At 27.2% G+C, this 22,894-nt stretch overlaps 1 protein-coding gene across 1 annotated transcript; it reads left to right on the forward strand.

Moving 5' to 3' along the window:
* The first annotated feature begins 8,067 nt into the window (after nucleotides 1–8,067).
* On the forward strand, nucleotides 8,068–10,103 carry LOC105844540 (somatostatin receptor type 5). Its single transcript, XM_065787661.1, has 2 exons — nucleotides 8,068–8,953; nucleotides 9,089–10,103. The coding sequence occupies exons 1-2, from the start codon at nucleotides 8,094–8,096 to the stop codon at nucleotides 9,387–9,389; spliced, it is 1,161 nt and encodes a 386-aa protein (XP_065643733.1). The 5' UTR covers nucleotides 8,068–8,093; the 3' UTR covers nucleotides 9,390–10,103.
* The last annotated feature ends 12,791 nt before the right edge of the window (nucleotides 10,104–22,894 follow it).

A 22,894-nucleotide genomic window follows, 5' to 3' on the forward strand; every position in this document is an offset into this window, starting at 1 on the left:
ATAATGACAATATACATATTCAACTATATTCGTCAATAGTTGAATATATATATATATATATATATATATATATATATATATAAATATATATATATATATATATATATATATATATATATATATATATATATATATATATATATATATATATATATATATATATATATGTATATATATATATATATATATATATATATATATATATATATATATATATATATATATATATATATATATATATGTCAAAGATTCGTTGTCTTGAATGTAATAAATTTCAAAGAATCTTTTTTTATTGTGTTTTTTAAAGAATAATTTTATTGAAAATGTTGTCGGGAAGGGAGGTGTTAGTTGAGCATTTTATATTGCACGACGCGTCGTAAATTTACATAAAACTACATTTATATCTTTATACAAAAAAAAAGTATATTAAAATCCTGAAAAACAAGAAACGAAGTTTTTTTTTTGATGATTTGCTTGAGAAAATGTTGCCCAAAGTTTACATGCTACTTAAATTATTCCAGTGGGGTAAGTTGACCAAAGTTAATTAACTTACCCTAAATAGTCTTGGTGATTCATCAGTTAGTTTCATTAGTCCGTTCTCTTATTAAGAAAATTTTCTTACCGTTATCTTAATTAGAAAACGGTATGACCATTGTTTCGCATTACGTAATCATTTTAATCCCCAAATTTCTAACAATTAGATATTTTTCCATGCAATGTGTAATTTTTGAGATATTTTACTTACCAAACTTGTCCTAGTGCTCAACTTAAACCGCCCTTACCTAGTTTAATCACACTCTTTTTCCCAAAAGGTATTGATTATAAATCAAAACCCTTTGGGACCTATCAAACTTTTGACAGTACATACCCAGTTAGAGTATAGATATATAAAACAAATAATATATATAGTAATATATAATTATAGTGTATATAGTCATTACAAAAATATTTATGTATGTTATATATTACGATTAAATATTGTTACGATTGTTTTAAAAGTTTTTTAATTTTAAAAATGTTAAAATAATGGGCTACTGTAGTTATAATAAATCAAACTTTTGTTTCAAGCTCAAAATTTTATTTCTTATTTAAGAAATTTTTAAAAAATTAAATTCACTAATTTGCGGTCTTAAAATAAGTTCTCATAATTCGTAACGTAGGGAGTTGTAGATTTCAAAAATGTATAGTTTTACCATGTTTATTGATAAGAAGTGTTGCTCAAATCTGTAACTGCATAGCGACAAGGAACAATGCTTACTTTTAGACTGATATTTAATAAATGTCATGAAACAGTTATTTTTTATAGCTTTCAATAAAAAATTTTTACAAAAGAAATTGCTACAGTCAAGAGGGCTTCTCTCTTTTTTTTTTAATTAATTTTATTTGCAACTCTAATTTCCTTAGTTATTTCACTTATTGTTCAGTTATTTACGTAATTATCGTTATCGTAATTATTGTTCAGTATCGTACATCATCGTATTTTATCGTAAATTTTTAAAGACTTTTTTTGCAAATAATTAACTTGAACAAGAATATCTTTTTAACTACTTAAAGAATATGACTGAAAATCTTAAAATTGTTTATCAGGTTAATGAAAAACAATTTGACAAAAACAAAGTTTTTATGGCTTGATGTTGTTGAGATATCGATATTAGCAGCACACATTTTATATAAAAATTACAAATTATAAAAAATGCAGCTATTTTGATTCTGTAAAAGTTATGATGGTGGGTCTGGCTAAATTCCTTAACTAAATTTTCTCACTTTTTGCAAAATTTGTAGCCCTAAAGTCTGACTAGTTCATTAAAAATATTTGTTTGAAAATTTAATTTAAATTGCACTTTTTTTTGCTAACTTTTTTTATGTTACCAATGAACTCAATCGAAGCCTCTTTTATGAAAAATGAATGTTTATAAATATATCAATATTTAACGTATATAATATTCTTTGTTTTTAGTACAAATGTAAAATGAAAAACAAAACATCTCCGAAAAACAAAAAAAATAAATACAACCTACGAAATGGTTTTTAATGCAACCATTAAACATTGTCAATTTTGCATTTTATTTCGCGAACCGTATCGAAACATCTTTGGAACGAAACTGTCTTATATAACTTTGGTTAATCTTTAATTAAATACTTTTAAAATCTTTTGAAATTGTTTTTATTATTTATATCGGCTTAAATACATTTTACATGATAATACATGATTTTGAATGATCGGTTTTTATGGTTTGTAATTAAATTATTTACGACCTGAAAGGATCAAACTCAGTTAATCACAATGCAGAGTGTTTCTAAAGTCAGAGCTCGGAAAGAGCAGCACCAAGTGGGTCAGGTGACGTCACAGGAAAGAGGAGAATCGGCAACACATACATAAATCATAAGTGCGGCTGGTCATGCTTTACCACCTATTGGATTTTTCTATATTTACGGATGAAGATTAGTTATCATCTTATGCAACAGATTGACCAGAAGCTTCTTAATCAAATAACTCTACAACATCTTATAACTGCGTTGATCAATGTATATGATTTTCACTAGGTCAACCGCTAACAGTAGTTTTGTTGGATAATGAGCATAATTTTGAAATAATGCGAGTAACTACAACTTCTAACAGTACTTACGTGAAAACACAACCGAGTTTCTCATCTCATAATGTTAGTCATAACATGAGGATGCCGTCAAATCTTTTTAATTTACCTGAAAGATCTCGTAACAATGAAGTCTCAACTTTATCAAAGCAACACATCTCTATTGATTTACATAACGTCACAACAATTTCATCCGTACCTTAAAGCTGCTCCACGGTAATCAAGCGAGGACGATGTAATAGTAGATCTATAATAGCCGCAGATACCCTGCAAAAAGAGGCACTTGAAGTTGCCAAAAAAGGAAGAGTGACAGAAAAGCTTACAAAAAGAAAATCAAGGAAAAGATTCCTCTAAAAAAGAAATCCTTTATGAATTTTGATCAAATAAATCAATAGACCTAAAAATTTCAACGATTAAGGGTAAATTTAACCTTGATAGCGATGAATTCAATGAGGAAAAATTTATAATTTATATTGGATATAAATTAAAGATAAACTAAAATTGTTAAAATTGCGTATTTATTTATTTGATGTTAACCCTATGCATATCCAAAGTCACCGATGCATGCATGCGGGGGACAAAAATTAAGGGAACGCAAATTTAGACAACTGGCTTTCATTTGTCAAATAGTTTATAAACATTTGAAAACAAGAAATATAAAGATATCTATTCACAAACCTTTTAATATCCATTAATATATCTACTTTTTACATTTCTCTGAACTTAAAAGCAATTAATTTTTGAGACCATCAGAGACACCAACTTAACCATAAGTCTCTTTGTTAATTTGGTTCATAACATACTCTTTAAGTTCACTGAAATATACTTCATCCAAAAATATAAAGATTTAATACTTTTGAAAGTATAATCTTTTTCTTCATTTTCGGATAGATTCTAAATTATGTTTTAAATCATCTCCGAATATTCTGCAAGTAACGTGCGGTCATAACATTTTTTCGGATGGAAATAGCAAGTGTTTGTTTTAAAGTCCTTATATTTAGAATTACACAAAGCACAGCTGAAATAGTGTAAAGCAATATTAGACTTTTCTACGCAATGCAAACCATATGTAGTTTAATTATCATTTTTAAACAAAATGTTTTTACAAAATTCTTAAAAGTTTTTAAATCAGTTTTAAAATTTGTTTTTAATTAAAATGCAGCAGTCCCAGTAAATTTATGATCCCGTTTATTCTCTCTTATGTTTTTGTAAATATTTATTACCAAAAATATAAGATACTAGACTTATTTTTTCGAATGGCTTTTTCGTGATCTGTTTTTTTCCACCCTTTTTAGTTTTTTTTTAAATAATTATTTGTAAAGAGAAAGGTCCCCTGCCATTTCTCCTCAAAAGATGCTTTGTTTGCTTGGTCTTAAACTAACTTAATTTTCATCTCAGACAACTGATTAACAAAGTTAGTTCCCTTGACTGTTGCGCTAAATTCTAGAAAAAATTATTGAATTTACTCTCTAGTAAATTCAAAAAAAGGCAGAAACTCAATTTATGAAAACTCTAGTGGAGTTTTCATAAATTGAGTTTCTGCTTTTTCATCTCTGAGTATTTCAAAAACTAGCCACAACTTGTCTGTTGTTAATGGAGTCAAAGTAGGAGACTTATCTTCCCTGAAGTTGAAACTATTCAATACAGATTGGTCTATTTCTGGTGCTCCAAACGAAACATTTAAATTAGACATCTTAGTAAACTGTACATTTTTTCTGCCATATCACTACATTCCCAACATTCTTTATCTGCCAGAGCTAATTAGACTCCATTCTTCAAATCTTTTCATTTGTCTGTGAGCTTTCATATCCTAATAAATAATATTAGCTAACATTTTGAATCACTTTAATCAATAAGGAGCTTTCTAACTTACTATTAAAATATTAAAATACCATATACCTGTCTTGGTGCCAAAGAACCTAGCTCTGCTTTTAGAAACCACTTTGTATAAAAAAGACAAATGAATTAAGCTTTGGCAATTATTTCTTCTTTGTGTTTGTCAGTCAGGTTTTGAAATTCCATCATTAAAAGATACGACTTTTAATAGCATAAATTTTTCCAATCTATTCTACAAAAATATTTTGGGCAAACTCGTAACCCCGTGCTAATTAGTTTCGCACGGTTACATTGACAAAAACATACCCAAATAAATCATTTTTCTGCAAAAAAAACGATACTTGCTAATAAAATAAAATAGAAAGACCAAAAATTTTGAACTTATACCTTTATATATATATATATATGTGTGTATATATATATATATATATATATATATATATATATATATATATATATATATATATATATATATATATATATATGTACATATATATGTATATATTACTATTCTTTTTTTCTATGTTTATCAGATAAACACGTAAGTAACAAATAAAAACGTAAGTAATCGAAAAACATCAATAAAGAAAATCTTTTTTATTGATTAAGAAATTAAAGAACTCAATCTGAAAAATAATGTATTATCTAGTGAAATAAAAATAACATTAAAAAAATAGAAATTCTCTGATAAAATAATCTTTAAAATTTTGTTTAATAAACTCCTGTTATTATTATGAAACGCTGTCAATATTTTTTGCAAATTTTTATTATAATTTAACTTGTTTTTTGTTGTTTTTTCGGCTTTTCTGGTACTTCACATTTTCTGATAATTTCTGAAAACCTTACATCATCTATAATCTTCAGTGACTCATTTAGTATACACGTATAATAGTATTGATATTGTGAAATAGTATCTGTAAAGAGCAAGAAAGAAAGCTAAGTTTGTTTTGTATCAATAGTTTTAACCTAAAAATGTATTAATATATAAATCTTTATACAAATTTTTGGAAATTCAATTTAAGAACTCTAATATTGTATATTAGAGTTTTATATAATACTAAAAAAGAGTTAAATGAATTATCGCAATATTTACAGAATGTTATGTCCTGTTATGGTATTAGAACTTGTTTAAACCAGTTTCGCCAGTCTACTTTAGCTCTCTCTAACTAAAATAATTTATTCAGCCAAAACTAATATTTCATAATACTATAAACATAATAAATGCAAAGAACCTTTTGTCTAATTCATATATTATATATGTCACCTCAATGATACAATTTAATCTACTGTTAAACATCCTGTCAAACCACTCCTGTTTCTGTTGCTAAAGTTATTTCTCATTTTTATTCTTCTACAACTTGTTGTCCGGGCAACATTTTCTTATTACAGTTTTAAAAATGTGTTCTCAAAAATTCACTTTATTGCTCTCTAAACAAGTGCTTAAGTAAATCTAGCTTTCCTATCCGCTGTAAAAAAGTTTTACTTCTTGAAAATCTCTGAAGTTCTTAAAGTGAAGTTCTCAAAGTGAAGGGTCAAAGTCCATTTACACTGTTGCCCAATTAGTCTTATTATATTTATGAGTGTTTAATTTAATTAACTTTTTGTTGAATTAATCTTTAATTAATTAATTTAATAACTTAATGAATCTTTAATTAACAAGCTTTAAAAATCTTGGGAGAAACCTGTATCAGGGGCGCATCTATCATTTTTTTTTCTTTGAGATAGCTAACTTCTGGGCATAGAGCAAACTCTAAACATGTTTATACTTATGCCGAATTTGCATGCTTTGCAAAGCATCCTAATTCGACGTTAGTTTAAAGAATCGCAATGATTTTTTGTATCCTTGGTCATCATTTATTACGGAGAGAATTACTTGTTTCATGGCACTTTTACTTCATGCCTGTAGATTCGATGCTCGTTTATAATTTCTCATTTTATTGATCTTGAAAAACAATAATTATTCTAAATCTTTTTATTAAAAACTACCAAAGTACCATAAAGTATACTAGAAAAAAAAGTTTTCTACTATAATTTCTTACAATTATCTTATTATTCAATATAAAAAAATTATACAACAATAAACCAAAGGTGTTGCTTAAAAATTATTTATCTATTATTAATTAATAATCTTTAGTTACATGAACACTCTTTTTTTACATATTACAAGTACATTGTACTTGTTAAATGTTTCGAAATTCTTTATTTGATATTCTTAAAGTTATATGATATCATGGTGTTTAAAACTCTATAAAATGTATAAAAACTGATAAGTTTTTTTAAAATTGAATTTAAATACATGTTTTACTCATAGATTCAATGTATAAGAGATATTATAGCTCCACCTATAAGTTTTAAGACATTTTTAGATAACTTACAATACGTTTTAGCTCTATCTCATATGTAGAAATATTAATAAATATGTTTTTTTAAAGACAAAAAAGTTTGCTTCAGGATTTATATAAATATATGAAATAAATGTTGGAGTTTTTATTTTTATGCTATTTCCAAATATAGAGATTTTATGGTCTGTGTATTTATTTTAACAAATGGTAATTTCATTATCACAATGGAAATTTATAATAACACTTGTTAGATTATAAAATTGCAATGATAATATATTAGATTATAAAATTGCAGTGATAATAAGCAGCCGTGGCGCAGTGATGGCACACTTGCATCAGAAACAAAGGATCCGTGGTTCAAACCCAGCTTCTGGCAAATTTTGCGACATCGGTTGGGAAAGAGGAGTGAACTTTCAATTGAATGCTCATCCGCGGCGCTCTGTGATAAAAACCGTAAGGACTTCTCGGGGCACCTAAATAAAAAAAATAAAAATATATATTTCTATAAATATATATATATATATAAATATGTATATATATATATATATATATATATATATATATATATATATATATACATAATTCCATAGTGTATGATTGTATTAACGATTGAAAAAAATCTTTTGATTGTCGTATTCTCTTTTAGAGAGATCACCTTAATTAGATCTGCAAATCTCAAAGGCTGGTTGAGTCAGAATTTAATTTTGGTCAGATTTGGTAGCATATTTTTCCCAAAACATATTGCAGTAATTATTTTGTAGGAAGTAAATTCAAAAAAAAAGAACAACAAACTTTCTAAATTAAAATACAAATAAAATCATTCAATAGAGCTAACAGAAGAAGGATGATCAAAAGTTTTATCACTATATCAGATATAATCTTTTAGTTTAGATATAATATAAATATTTGTTATTAATATTATTGTTATTGTTATTTTAATTTGTAATACTAAACACTACTTTTTAATTAAGCTTTTTATTTCTATAAATACGTATATAAATATGTACCTATATATATACATATATATATATATATATATATATATATATATATATATATATATATATATATATATATATATATATATATATATATATATACATATATATATATATATATATATATATATATATATATATATATATATATATATATATATATATATATATATATATATATATATATATATATATATATATATATATATATATAGATATATATATATATATATATATATATATATATATATATATACATATATTTATTTATATATGCATATATATATATATAGTTAATACTTATAAGTTTTCTAAGAAATCATATGATAATTTCTAAAGAAATAAGGGTATTTCATTTACATACACCACAGATGAGTAATTTCAAACTGATTAACGCAAACTCAACCTCCGTTGGAAAATGTCATTTGCCGATTGCTGATGTTTTACTCGTTCTGGGATATATTGCAGTTATTGTTGTTGGTGTAGTTGGTAATGTTTTAGTAATGATTATTTTCCAATTTAAGTTAAAAAGAGGGGCGATCATTGATTTGCTTATTTTTTACCTTGCTGTGTTTGACGGGTTAGGTTCATTATTTGGTCCATTTGTTTTTCTTTACTGGACTTTAACTTGCAACCAAAGATGGGATTTTGGGTGGTATGGATGTAAAATATTACCACCATTTAGTCGAATAGTTACAAACATATCAACTGGTGTAATACTTATTATGGCAATAGACAGATGTCGGTCAATTGTTTTTCCTTTAAAACAGCGTTTTCGACGTAAAACTATGCACGCTGCTATGTTTGCAACAATTTTAACATCAATTGTTTGGGAAGCATATTACATAAAGGCTCTTCACATAGATAAATATGGAACATGTAATTCTGTTGCCGTTAATGAACCTCTTTATGCTTACCCACTTATTGTAATGGTGACAACCAGATCACTAATTTTTCTTTTTCTTTTCATTACGACTACAACAATAATGTATATGAAACTTTACAATGGTGAGAGAATGAAATTTCTTAAAAATAGCTATTTAAAAACGCCAAATAAAAACAAAAACGTTATGAAAATGTTAGTTATCATGGCAACAGTGTTTGTAGTGTCTGTTTTACCACGTGACATATTGCATTTGTCACACACCATTTCATGGCTTCCTGGTGAAGGAGGAATAAAAAGGTAAGCCTACTTCAATACACACTATATAGTGACATTAATAACAATAATAATGATTCATTTTATTATTATTTAGAAAAAGTATATATTTTTTATATATTGTTGCTAAACAGTTTGTTATTATTATTATTACTTTAGTGTTGTTGTTATTAACCATTGGCTCCGGTTACTTCAAATTAGTAATGGAATATACAATGTATTTATTTATGGAAAAATGTACAATAATTTCTGGAAAACCGTAAAAATAATGTTAGATTGTAATTACGCATCTTGGCAACGTTTAAAAGTAGTATGTCGTACATTGACTCAAGATAAAATATCTTTTTTTTTACGAAAAAAAGCTAGGAGAATTGCAAAAAGACATTATTGGAGTGCAAAAAAATATGATGCAGCTAACATTCAAGTTTTTTATCAGATAAACATAAAAGAATTACAATAAAAATTGATTCTTATTGCAAGTATAAAAAGTACGTTCAAAGAAACTTGCACTAGCCAGTAATTATTGTAATTTCTTTAAAGGAATTACTGCGATTACTTTTAAAGCAATCACTGGCTAGGTATTTTGCACTTTACTTTTTTTATTGTTTTCCTTTTAAAAAAAATTCTTTAATTTATAATATCAAGACAAAAACAAACTGGAACAATTCAACCAGGTTTAATGTGTCTTTCTATGTGCGTTAACCAAGTATTTAATTCGTAATCTTCATCGTTCTCCAGCATTTACCCGTTTATCAAAGTAGTAATACTTCATACCTATATTTTTAAAATTTGCTAGAAATTTGCTAGAAGAATTTTCAAGATTATATGAACTAGTTTGTTGATGTCACAATATGATTTAATCCGCACATCAACCTCATTGTGACATACGTTATTAGGAAATTATATTGTTCCAGTGAAATGCCTGTCCGCATATCAATGCCATAATGGCTTATGCTACACAATGCAATTTTATTTTTAGCACCGCAACCGTGTGCTGTAATAAATATAAAGTCGTGGTGATTTTTTATTTTTTTAATGATTTTTAATTTAAAACGTTGCTATTTATTATATCAAAGAGGTGTAAAACATTTATAACTTGAAAGAGAGTGTATTTTAGTTAATTATTTATCAATCTTATTTGTAAAATATCTTTTGACGACGGTATAACAATCGGAAAAAAAAAATTTTATTTTATATGTTTATTTGATATTTAACTAATATAAATTTATAGATATCTATTTCTTATTGTTAATAAAAGTTTTAGGGAAGGTGTACCATAAATTATAGAAATGGATACAAATGTTTTGCTCAGTTATATAAATATTTAAATAAAACTTTTATATCCGTTTCTATATTGTGGGATGTTCAATTTTTTATCGAGAAAACTATTGAAAAGATAATGTAGTTACTCACGAAACCAATAAGTGACATTTCACTTAAGGTAAAATCACCTATTTTCACTTAAGGTAAAACCACCTATATATGGCCACCACCAAATCCTGGTCACTTTTCAAAAAAGTTTATCGCCTGAAATATTGAGTAAGTGGCTTTACAAATTTTTAAAAATGATAATATATAATCCTACTTTTATATTTGGAACCTCAGTTTGTTACATAAGATCAACGCAACGTTATTTTATCTGAATTTGAAAATTACACTAAACTTGTATATACTATGGCAAAAATACATTCCGTGAAAACAAAAATGCGAAAAATATTTTTGCTGATTTATCTTGCTTATGTTGTTTTGTTTTGTTTTGTCTTGTTTTGTCTTGTTTTGTCTTGTTTTGTCTTGTTTTGTCTTGTTTTGTCTTGTTTTGTCTTGTTTTGTCTTGTTTTGTCTTGTTTTGTCTTGTTTTGTCTTGTTTTGTCTTGTTTTGTCTTTTTTGTCTTGTTTTGTCTTGTTTTGTCTTGTTATGTCTTGTTTTGTCTTGTTTATCTTGTTTTGTCTTGTTTTGTCTTGTTTTGTCTTGTTTTGTCTTGTTTTGTCTTGTTTAATCACAATCATTAACTTTAACTCAATTGCAATTGGTTTATTCTAGTAAAAAAAATATTTTTCTTTGTAACGAAATTAAAATTAGTTCGTTTGGTAGTGTTTATATTGCCACTGTTGTTGTTTTTGTTAATCATAAATAATGACCTAATCATGGCCACACGTCAACCTATTCTTGGTCATGAATCAGGTCTAGTTATGAAAATAAATTTATAATATAAATATAAATATAAATTATATAATATATAATTTATATTATATAATATATAATTTATATTTATATATAATATAAATTTAGCTAGAATAAAAATAAAAAGTTTTAATTATAAAGTTTTAAATTATAATTATCGAATTTTTATTATCTACATTATTTATTCTATTTCTATTATTTTCATGTTGGAAAACAGAAAGTAGTAATCACAGAAATATAGCAAGTTTATGTTTTTATTTATTTAAGACGTTTGCTAAGTTGATAACAATAAAGAGTTGTGAAGCGTTTCAAAATGTTTAGATGTTGAAAAAATTACATTTACAAAATTAAAAATTTATGCAGAACTTATTGTGATCTGAAGTTTAAAATATTTAAATCTGAAGTTTAAAATATTTAAAAAAAACTATGGGCAAGTTAGGAAAATTAGCAACAATAATTTTTTTTTTCTAATTTAAGTTTTGAAATTTTATCACTTTGTTAAGAAGTATCAGAAGTTTTTAATCTAATTCGCAGGGCCTTGGAGTCGGGGGAGGGGGCGAGTTGGACAGTTTGTCCCGGGCAGCAGATATCCCAGGGTTGCCAAATAAAAATAAGGTACCTAAAAAAAAAATAAAAAAAGGTTCTTCATCTATAATGTAGGAAAATTTTGATAAATATGGGTGCCAATCAGGGTTGCTGTCCCAGGCGGCGTAACGGCTCTCGGCGGCCCTTCCCATTCGTAAAACGTAATGGCCAGGAATAAGCTTGCAATGGCCATGTTTTGGCTCTCCGGCAATGATTGGGTGTTTTTTACGCCTTGTTGTGTTTCTGCTAAAACTTGTTAATTTATTGACAAAAATTTGTCATAAATCTTAAGAAGTTTTTTAAGAGTTTAGAAAATTTTTTTTTTGAACCGAAGCTATTCGCAATAATATATGACGCAGTTTGAAATCAAGTGGCAAGGAATTGGTGGTTTTACCTTAACTACAAAAAAGTTTTTTTTATAAAAGCCTAATAAGGATATAAACAATTTAATACAGCAAATGAATACCTTCTAAACATAAACTTTCCTTTTTTGCAATGGGGTTTCAACTTCCAATAGGGTTTTACTTCCAAGCCATAATCAGCTGAAAGACTGTTACCAACTTCAAGGCATACAGTGAAATCTTCTTCATTTTCAATTATGTTGATCACAGTATTATACTTTCCGAGCTAAAATATTACGGCATAATAGACTTAACACTTAAGTGGATTCAAAGCTACTTATCTAACAGAAAGCAATTTTTATTACTAGAAAAGTCAGGAGCCCTTGATATTACGTGTGGAGTTCCTCAGGGTTCAATTCTAGGTCCATTATTGTTTTTAATATATATTAACGATATGCTTCCCAAAAAATATCTATAATTATGTATGCTGACAATACAATTTTATTTTTTAATCATCCTGATGAAAGACTTTGTTTGAACTATGAACATTGAACTCAAAAATTTCAACCTCTGGTTCATAGCAAATAAATTATCCCTAAATTGCGAAAAAGCTAGCTTTACTCTTTTTCATAACAAAAAACAATCAATTAATCCGTTAAAGCTGCCTAAACTGTTTACTAATAAAAATAAAATAAAATGTGAAAAATATACAAACATTTTTTTTAGTACTTTTTGATAAAAATTTGTCATGAAGAAACCATATTGATCTTGAAACAAAGGTGTCCTCTGTAATAGGTGTTTTGTATAAGTCAAGACCTTTTCTCGATAGTCAATCACCTAATATGCATTACTTTTATTGAGAAACTTAACACATTACAGATTTTTAATTAATTTTTATAATTTTTATTTATAAGTATAAAAACAATCTTCTACCAAGCGTTTTTCCAGATAATTTCTTGATATCATTTTATGAAAAAGAGCGCAGAGTTTTGTTGCCAGGTAATAGAAGACTAGCTTTATATGTTATATATATTTTATATTTTATTTAAGATTTTTAGAAAGAATATTAATGTAGATAAGAAACAAAACAGGACTAAAAAAGGACAAATGACAGAACCTTAAGGTACCCCAGAAGTAAGAACTTTTTTCTAACTACTTTATCAAAGTAATCCTCAAACCTACTGGGTTGAGTACTGGGTTTTGAGGATTACTTTGATAAAGTAGTTCGAAAAAAGTGATTTGATTACACTACGCCAATGTTGGATGCAAAATGTCTCTGAAAATCCGTATCCTTGAATCACATCTCAACAAATTTAAGGAGAACACGGGCGATCACTCTGAGGAGCTATGTGAGCACTTTCTTCAAGATATATTGTACTTTGAACGTCGTTACCAAGGACAATATGAAAAAAAGATTATGGGGGACTACATTTGGGGGCAACTTTAGAGATTGATTTGCATTTCAATCGTAAATCTAGAAAATCTAAACATTTCTGAACTTTAATGAGTGATTTCCGACTGTGATTGCCAATTCCTTGGGCAATTTTGGTTTTTACTTAATCATACTGACAAAAATGAAACAAAGTTGTTTTTCACATACTTTAGACATAAACAATTAAAATAAAGCACTCAGAAGCCAGGTACAAAAACAATGTTCCATGGTGTAATCTCAAAAAATTCCCACATAGACTATATGATGTAAGCTTGAGAAGAATACCAGCATACATACCTTTATTGAAAGTTGAGATACGTCAAGAGCATTAGTCCTTGCCCCGCCGCCTCGCTAATGCACAATAAAAATTTTTAGAACGATAGTTTAGAGAGTCCAAATGATCACTAGAGTTTTTAAAAATAGGAAACACAGATGCCATTTTCAAGCAAGAAAAGTTTTTTTTTTAAAGCTGTTCCATATCTTAGGCCCTTAATATGTTATGCTGTACACTTTACATTTAATTAATTTACGTGGCTCGTATACGAGAGCGTCTCATTACTTTTTATCGTTTGGTGTAAAACTTTTAAAATGATTACGCACAAAGATCATGTGTTGAAATCTATTTATCTCATATACATTTAATATTTCATTTATCTCATTAATGGCTTAGCATGCCCAAACCTCTTTTGTTGGTATATAATTCTGCTGGCCCACGCAATGTTACCATAATTAATGTAGCTACGAACTAGGCTAATGTATATTAATTTAAGCCTGAGTATTTATGAATAGACTGATTCTTTACATTTTTAATTTACTTATCATTTATAAAGAGAGCTGGTAATTAAGTGGCACAGTTTCTTCTTGAATTTTTTATAAATAATTTATATTGAGTTTGTCTGTGTTTATTGAGAGCTTGTTAGCTCTAAACAGTTTATTCACTTTCTTTAGTTCAATATTTATATCTCTGTAAAGCTGATGAATATCAATATTTATATCTCTGTAAAGCTGATGAATATCAATATTTATATCTCTGTAAAGCTGATGAATATCAATATTTATATCTCTGTAAAGCTGATGAATATCAATATTTATATCTCTGTAAAGCTGATGAATATCAATATTTATATCTCTGTAAAGCTGATGAATATCAATATTTATATCTCTGTAAAGCTGATGAATATCAATATTTATATCTCTGTAAAGCTGATGAATATCAATATTTATATCTCTGTAAAGCTGATGAATATCAATATTTATATCTCTGTAAAGCTGATGAATATCAATATTTATATCTCTGTAAAGCTGATGAATATCAATATTTATATCTCTGTAAAGCTGATGAATATCAATATTTATATCTCTGTAAAGCTGATGAATATCAATATTTATATCTCTGTAAAGCTGATGAATATCAATATTTATATCTCTGTAAAGCTGATGAATATCAATATTTATATCTCTGTAAAGCTGATGAATATCAATATTTATATCTCTGTAAAGCTGATGAATATCAATATTTATATCTCTGTAAAGCTGATGAATATCAATATTTATATCTCTGTAAAGCTGATGAATATCAATATTTATATCTCTGTAAAGCTGATGAATATCAATATTTATATCTCTGTAAAGCTGATGAATATCAATATTTATATCTCTGTAAAGCTGATGAATATCAATATTTATATCTCTGTAAAGCTGATGAATATCATTAAGAAAAATATATAAAATAGTATCATCACATAATTGAATTTAATTTTGCAGATATACAGAAAGATCGAAGATAAAATGATCAAGAAGATTGCAGAAGTTGCTTATCGTGACGTTAGAATAATAGGGTTCTATCTCTCTATTGTGCTGTTAACAGAGTTTAACAAAACAATAAAAAGATTTAAAGTTAAGATATTTGTTTAACAAAATTTGTTACACTCTCTTAAATTTTTAAATTTAAAGTAAAAATTTGTTAAATTCGTTAAATTAAAAGATCTAAATATCAAATATGTTAAATTTATTGCTTGGAATACACTTTATTTATTATTTATTAAATAATAAAAAATTGAAGAAAATAAGAAATAAAAAGTTGAGAAGTAATGTCGCACATAAAGATATTTATCTTAGCCCAGATTTGACTGAGGCTCAGAGACTCCAAGACTTTACCTCAGAACTGAGAGAAATAAAATGAATCAAGCAAGACCAGACAAGGACCCCATTTGGTATGGCATCCGTGGCAAAAAGATCATCAAATTCAAAAAGAAATCAGATCAATAATTTTATACATAATTCAGTTTCAGATTGCAATGAAATTAAAAGCTGTCATGTTTATACCTAAATGCTACCTTCACTCGATAACAAGTTGAATGAGTTCAAAATGGTAATTGAAAGAACAAACCAAATTTAATTTCTGTGACTGAGACATGGTTTAGAAGTGATTCAGTTGTAAACATTGAAGGTTACCATCTGTATAGAAAAGGCAGATCAGACGGACGAAAAAACGGTGGTGTTTGTTTATATACAGACAACTCATTAGACTCCTATGAACTAAATGATGCTATTCTAGATCTCTGTAAACTAGAACAAGTGTGGTCAGCTGTTTATTTTGATAATGAAAAGTATTTACTTGGATGTATCTACAGGCCAAATGATTATTTGGATATGGTAGAATTTGATGTGGTTTTTGGCCTGGCATGAAAATATATAGACAAAAATAAGTTCAAAGACTTACTTATCATGGACAACTTGAATTTCCCATCAATCAACTGATCAAATGGCTGTATTGATGCAAATTCAAATGAGAATGGAATTGAACATAAATTTACAGATATTTTAAATGATAATTTTCTTTATCAGCATATTAACATACCAACTTTCCAGCTGTCAGATGAAAACTTGGGATTATCTTAGATTTAATCTTTACAACTCAGTTTCGGAAATATAACCAGAAGCCATCTTATAAAAGTAAGCAAAGGTTTATATTTGCTAATTCCAATTTTGAACTAATATCTAATCTAATTTTAAATGTTGACTGGATACAATGCTTCAGTAAAAAAAATGTACAAAAAATGCTTGATGAACTGGTTTTTTATACTGAGGTGGCATGTAATCATTTTACTCCAATTAAAATGACATTAAAATCTTTTTAAAATTAGACCAGCCTGGGTTAATGCTAGGTTAAAGTTTCTTATTAGTAGCAAACAAAATAACTGCTCATGTAAATGGAAATACCCTGTTTTGAAATTTAAATGCTTTGCAAAAATATAGCAGACGAGATTATAAAAGTGAGACAAAACTTCGAGCTTAATCTGATAAAAAGAGCAATCAAGAATCCAAAGCTTTTCTACAGCTACATGAACAATCAACAATTAGTCAAAGGTACTATAAAAGCATTAAAGGGAGCAAATAGTAAAACCACTCAAAATTCAAAAGATGTTGCTGATATCTTAAAAAAAAATTTTCAAGCTGCATTTATGAAAGAAGATGATGGTCTACCGCCTTCTTTTGATTTAAGAACAACTGAAACATTCATTATGACAAATGAAGATTTTACAGAGAATGATAAACTTGTTGATGTTGTTTTTTTGGATATCGCCAGGCCATTTGACACAGTGCCACATAAAAGATTGTTGCTTAAGCTAACAGCTTATGGAGTATCTAGTCTGACAATACAGTGGTTTAAAGCATTTTTAAAAGAAAGATACAAAGAGTTTTGATAGGTGAAAATGTATTCTCCTACACAGAAATTACCAGTGGTGTGCCACAGAGGTCAGTAATTGGACCACTCTTGTTTGTACTACTTATAAATGATTTTCCTGAAACTCTATAAAACCTAACCAAGTTGTATGTAGATGACATCAAAATTTTGAATGAAATGCTTTCCAGTGCATTAACTTTTTCTTCGCAATCAGATCTTGATTTAGCTTTTAAGTGGTAATTTAATATATACATTAAAGTGATTTAATTTATACATTATCATATTTAACATAATTTCTCATGTAATTTAAGAAATTTTTTTCATTTGTTGTCTTTTATATATTATACGAGACAATGATTGTCAATGAGTAAAAATTTTTCAAGAAATAGGGGGTTGCATCCTTCATCACCAATTTTGCTTTAAATTTGGCACAAATGTGTAAAGATGTAAGTTAGGAAAGACGGTGAATTTTTTTCAAAAATTTTTATCCCTTGAAGAATTACAGCAACTTAAAGTTTGTTAGATTTTGACTGAAAAATGAGGGGGGTGGGAAAAAACCGGCATTGTGTCCGTTTACTATTACTTCTACAAGGTGCTTGTAGTAATTTTGCAAAGCCAAAATTTGGTACCAAAGGAGTTTAAAACCTGTTTAATCTGAAAACTGTAGATTTGTCAAAACAAAAAAAGATCTCTCAAAACAATAAAATATAGTCTATTTTAAGATCTACAAAACGCACTAACTAATGACAATAAAAAAGAACACCCGCAACATTAGCTCAGGAAAAAATCTAACTAAAAGAAAAAACTTTTGGTTATAATTTTCTTAAAGATTAGACATATATCCACTTTACGAACTAATTTTGTTTTAGCCTTATGTTTTGCTTAGGAGTTATTAATGTTTTGGTTTTTCAATTTTTCTGAAGGAACCAAAAAAAAAAAGTAAGTTAGCAAGTTCGTTTTGATATTAAACTAAATACAATTATATTTGTTTTTAATATAACTTTGAGTCAGTTATTAAAAAAAAATCAGTATGTGCGTCATGCAATTTGAATTTTTACAAAGTTGTCACAAAATATTCGTCAATATTTTGTGAATTTATAAATTTGTTACTTGTTATTTTCATTACATAATAGTTATGTCATTTAATTAAACAACATTTTGAAATCTTTTTCTCTATCAAAATAAGTAATACAATGACAAGTGTACATAATAATATCCAATAAATATTACCTTGTTAAGTTATATAACTAATGAAAACTAAAATATTTTTTTAGAGAAACCCGTTGTACAATATTTATTACTCTCAAAAAAAAAAATTATTTTAACCAATGTTAACCAATGTTTGAGAAAAAAAACTAGATGAATAAGAACTATTGGAACACTAATGAACAGTCACAGAAAAAGAATGAGATAATTAAATTAAAGTAATACAAGTAATACAAATTGAGTTTTAGAGTATTTATAGAAAAGAAAAAGAGAAGCAACATAGCGATGTGATTGAAGATTTGAAGAATGGTTAAAGTTTGTCTGCAAGAGCAGGTCTAACAATGTTTACAAAGGGTTTTTATTAACGTAAAATGGGTTTTTAGTAATTAAAATAAATATTACTTTGTTAAGTTATATAACTAACTATAATTATATTATAATCTACTCTAATTAATTATAATTTACCCTAATTTTTGGTATATAAATAGTTAAGAATTGAAAAAATTAGTAGATAGTTAGGCATTTAAAATATGTCTATTGAAACTAATAGCTATTTGTTCAAGCAATATGTTCTTTATAAATATGTTCTTTATAAATATGTTCTTTATAAATATGTTCTTTATAAATATGTTCTTTATAAATATGTTCTTTATAAATATGTTCTTTATAAATATGTTCTTTATAAATATAACTTTATTTTTATTTAAACATATTGTCAGTGTTCAAGAGTACATTACTTTGCTCATTCGGAATATTGTATTTAAGATTTCTTGTTTTTAAGTGTTTAGATTATAATTCCTCATTATAACTTTATATTTATAACAAAATCAACTGCCCTTTCGTAAAGGACTATGGAGCTTATTATAAACAACCATATACCATAGTAAGAAATCTGATTGATGATATTTACAGGAATGATCATAAATTACTTGTAAAACAAACAAATTTGAAAGAAGAACAAATCACTAATGTATGCACATATCACCATGGTTTTTTAATAGTGAGAGTAATCAGAAAATTTGCTGTAATGACTCACAAAAAAGTGACTCGTTGAGGTAAAAGTTTTTACATTTTAATGGGTAATACGATTCCTAATAAGTTGTTTATAAGTGTGATTACAATTCATACTGTGTTAGAAGCAGAAACTGTAGGTTTAAATCTTAAACCTAGAAAAAAGTTGTGTCCAACCTGTCTTAGTTAATTTATATAACGTTTTATCAAAAAGTATAAGTGAAAATAAAAGTTATGAAGATTTTGATACTGTTAGTATCATGTGATACTGTTAGTATCATGTGATACTGTTAGTGAAACATCCTTTTAAAATAAAAAAGAGGGTTTAAATACACACTTTACAGCTGCTGTAGTATCTCCTACTGCATAAGTCAGGTAAAATCAGAGACAGTAAACTGAAAGATTGCATGTAACAAACTATGTAGCTCAAACTGCACGTAAGTTAGCGTTAGAAAAAGATATTTTAGTCATGTATAATCCTAAATTAGGAAAAGCTCTTCTTGATATAACAGTTGAGCTGGTCAAGTCTTTTTATGAAGATGATGAATATACCCATATAATGCCGGTTAAAAAGGAGTATGTATGCATAAAGAAAAATGTTCACACGCAAAAACGTTTATGTAATTTAAAGAAAAATTTGTTGCCTTCAAAACCATGAACTCAGAAATAAAAATAGGATTTTCAAGGTTTTGCACATTGTGACCAAAATGGTGTTTACTGCTGGTGTTTCAGGAACACATTCAGTATTCAATTTTTACATCCGCTTGGTGTGACATACAAAAAACTGTTACCTTATATTGTATTTGATATAAATAATAAAGACTGTATGATGCTGAAATGTGAAAGATGCCCAGCAGCTCTGAATGCATTGGTTGAAAAACTTTATAATTTAATTAGAGAGTTTGAAAATGACTATGAAGTAGAATTCGATCAGTGGGCAACAACAGATAGTTTAAACTTAACACATAATAAAGAGCCAGTGTCTGAATACATTGAACTAGTATGTAAAAAACTGACAAAACATGCACCAAACTCAAATTTTGCTAAAAGACAAGCATCATACCTGGCATCAAGAAAGAAAGATATCTATGTAACAACATTACTTCTGGTGATTTTTCAGAAAACTATAAATTTGTAGTTCAGGACGAAGAACAAACCTTTTGGATAAATTTACAATGTACATTTAATCCTGTGATTTTTTATTTCAAAAAAGAAGGTTTTCTCAACCGCAAATCTTATTGTATTGTTTCAGATGAAAGGATGCATGACGTGAGCATGGTGTATAAAATTATTGATGTTGTAAACAATGATATTAAAACAAATCTACCTCAAATAAAAAATATTGAACACTTTTCAGATGAGTGTGCAGGTCAATATAAGAATTGCAAAATTATTTTGGATCTTTGTTTCCATCTTGAAAATTTTGATATTTCTGCTATATGGAATTTTTTGCAAATAGTCACGGTAAGCAACCATGTGATGGGATAGGTGGTACAGTCAAACGTTTAACAACTTTAGGAAGCTTGCAAAGAGATACACACTAAAAATTAAAAGTAGAAATTTCTAGTTAAGGTAGGATATGTGATATACCCTTAGTAAAGTATAATTTTCTACCTTATAAGGTTAAAAAAAAGGTAGGATATGTGATATACCCTTAGTAAAGTATAATTTTCTACCTTATAAGGTTAAAAAAAAGGTAGGATATGTGATATACCCTTAGTAAAGTATAATTTTCTACCTTTAAGTTAAAAAATTCTATGAAAAATAATTGTTTTTAATATAATTTTCTACCTTAAAAGGTAGAAAATTATACCTTACTAAGGGTATATCACATATCCTACCCTAAGGTAGAAATTTCTACCTTTTTTTTTTAGTGTGTATTGTTAATCTTATTTTATCTCCGCAATGTTCAAATATTGTAAGGAAAACGTTAAAGATTTAACTTTAATGAGAAACACTCTTAAAGGAACGGTTGGATACTGCAAATACCATACCTGGAACGCGTAATTACCATCAGTTTTTTTACCAAAAGTTAAATAATATATATTTGATATACCTTTTATCATCTTTAAAAACGAGCATAATTTTTATTGATAAACTCAAAGACATTTTTTTTTGTGTGTGGAATCATCGTCAAGAAAATTTTTTTTTGGACTTAAAATTTTCTTTTAATGCCTTCAATAAAACATGTTTAACAAAATAAGTAAAACGGAATAAATGCATATACTGTTATTTTGTCGAGATAGGCGCATAGCTAAGCATTGTTGATGAAGACTGAACTCATTCATGACTTTGGAAACATCCATGTAATAGCTGTAAACTTAGTACCAGGTGAATATGCTTGTGTTTCCTATGATAAAAGTGGTGGATAAGAGTCATGAAGACAATAATCCAGAAGAAAAAGATATGCTTGTCGAAATTATGTGTGCAAATTGTCCTGCTTGGTCGTTTAAATAGTCACCAGTGGATAGCCAATACTGGACTCCAGAGGTTCACATCATAGGTGTGTCTATGGGTCTTGCATGTCATGCACAGGCATGGCCTGCGAGGTTTGATCGAACTTTAATTGCTTTAGCGATCTCTATATAATAATACGCTACTTAATAGTGTTAGTAGTTAGTGACCCTTTCTGCGTTTTTTGATACGGAATGTTTAAAATTCGCGTGTACAAAACAATTTACTAATCATAAACGTTAAATCAAATCACGTGACTTAATATATGGGTAAAAAAAATTGTCGGTAACCATTCGTTGACATTGTTTAGATCAAACGCGGCAAACAAATCACATTTAGATTTTTTTTTATTTATTTATTTAACTTTTATTTCGCTGATTAAACAATATTACAATTTTTCATATAAAATAAATAACATCGTAAACATAAAAAACCTTTATAAAAAACGTTTTTATTATTTTTAATTTATAATATATATATATATATATATACTGTTATAATCAGTCAGGGACTCAAAGAAGGTAAGGATGATGCCTTTATCATCACAACCTTTTCATAGAGCCCCTTTAGTCACTATTGAAATAAAACTAAAAAAAACACTTTAATTTTTAAAGAAAAATAAAAAATTTAATAAAATTAAAACACATTAGAAAAAAAAAAAAAATAAATAAATAAAAAGAAAAAATACAAAAAAATCTGAAAACAAATACTGTAAACTATAATATATATGTCAGGAATTTTTTTTTTTTTTTTAAATTTTTTTTAGGTGCCCCAAGAAGTCCTAACGGTCTTATCACAGAGCACCGCGGAAGTGCATTTAACCAGGAAGTTCACGCCTCCTTCCTTACCGTGACGCAAAAATATGTCCAGAGCTCGTTTCGAATCTGGATCTCCTGCTTATAAAGCAGGCGTTATAACCACTGCGCCACGGCCGCACAAAATTAAGGACAAGAATTAAGGAGATGCATTTTAGTTTGTTGTTTCAACGATGAAATGCTTTTTAGGTCTTTAATATTTTTATTTTGGAAACGATTCCATATTGATGGACCTCGGTTTGTAATTAGAA

This window comes from Hydra vulgaris, chromosome 01 (genome assembly GCF_038396675.1).
Source record: "Hydra vulgaris chromosome 01, alternate assembly HydraT2T_AEP".
Taxonomy (NCBI): domain Eukaryota; kingdom Metazoa; phylum Cnidaria; class Hydrozoa; order Anthoathecata; family Hydridae; genus Hydra; species Hydra vulgaris.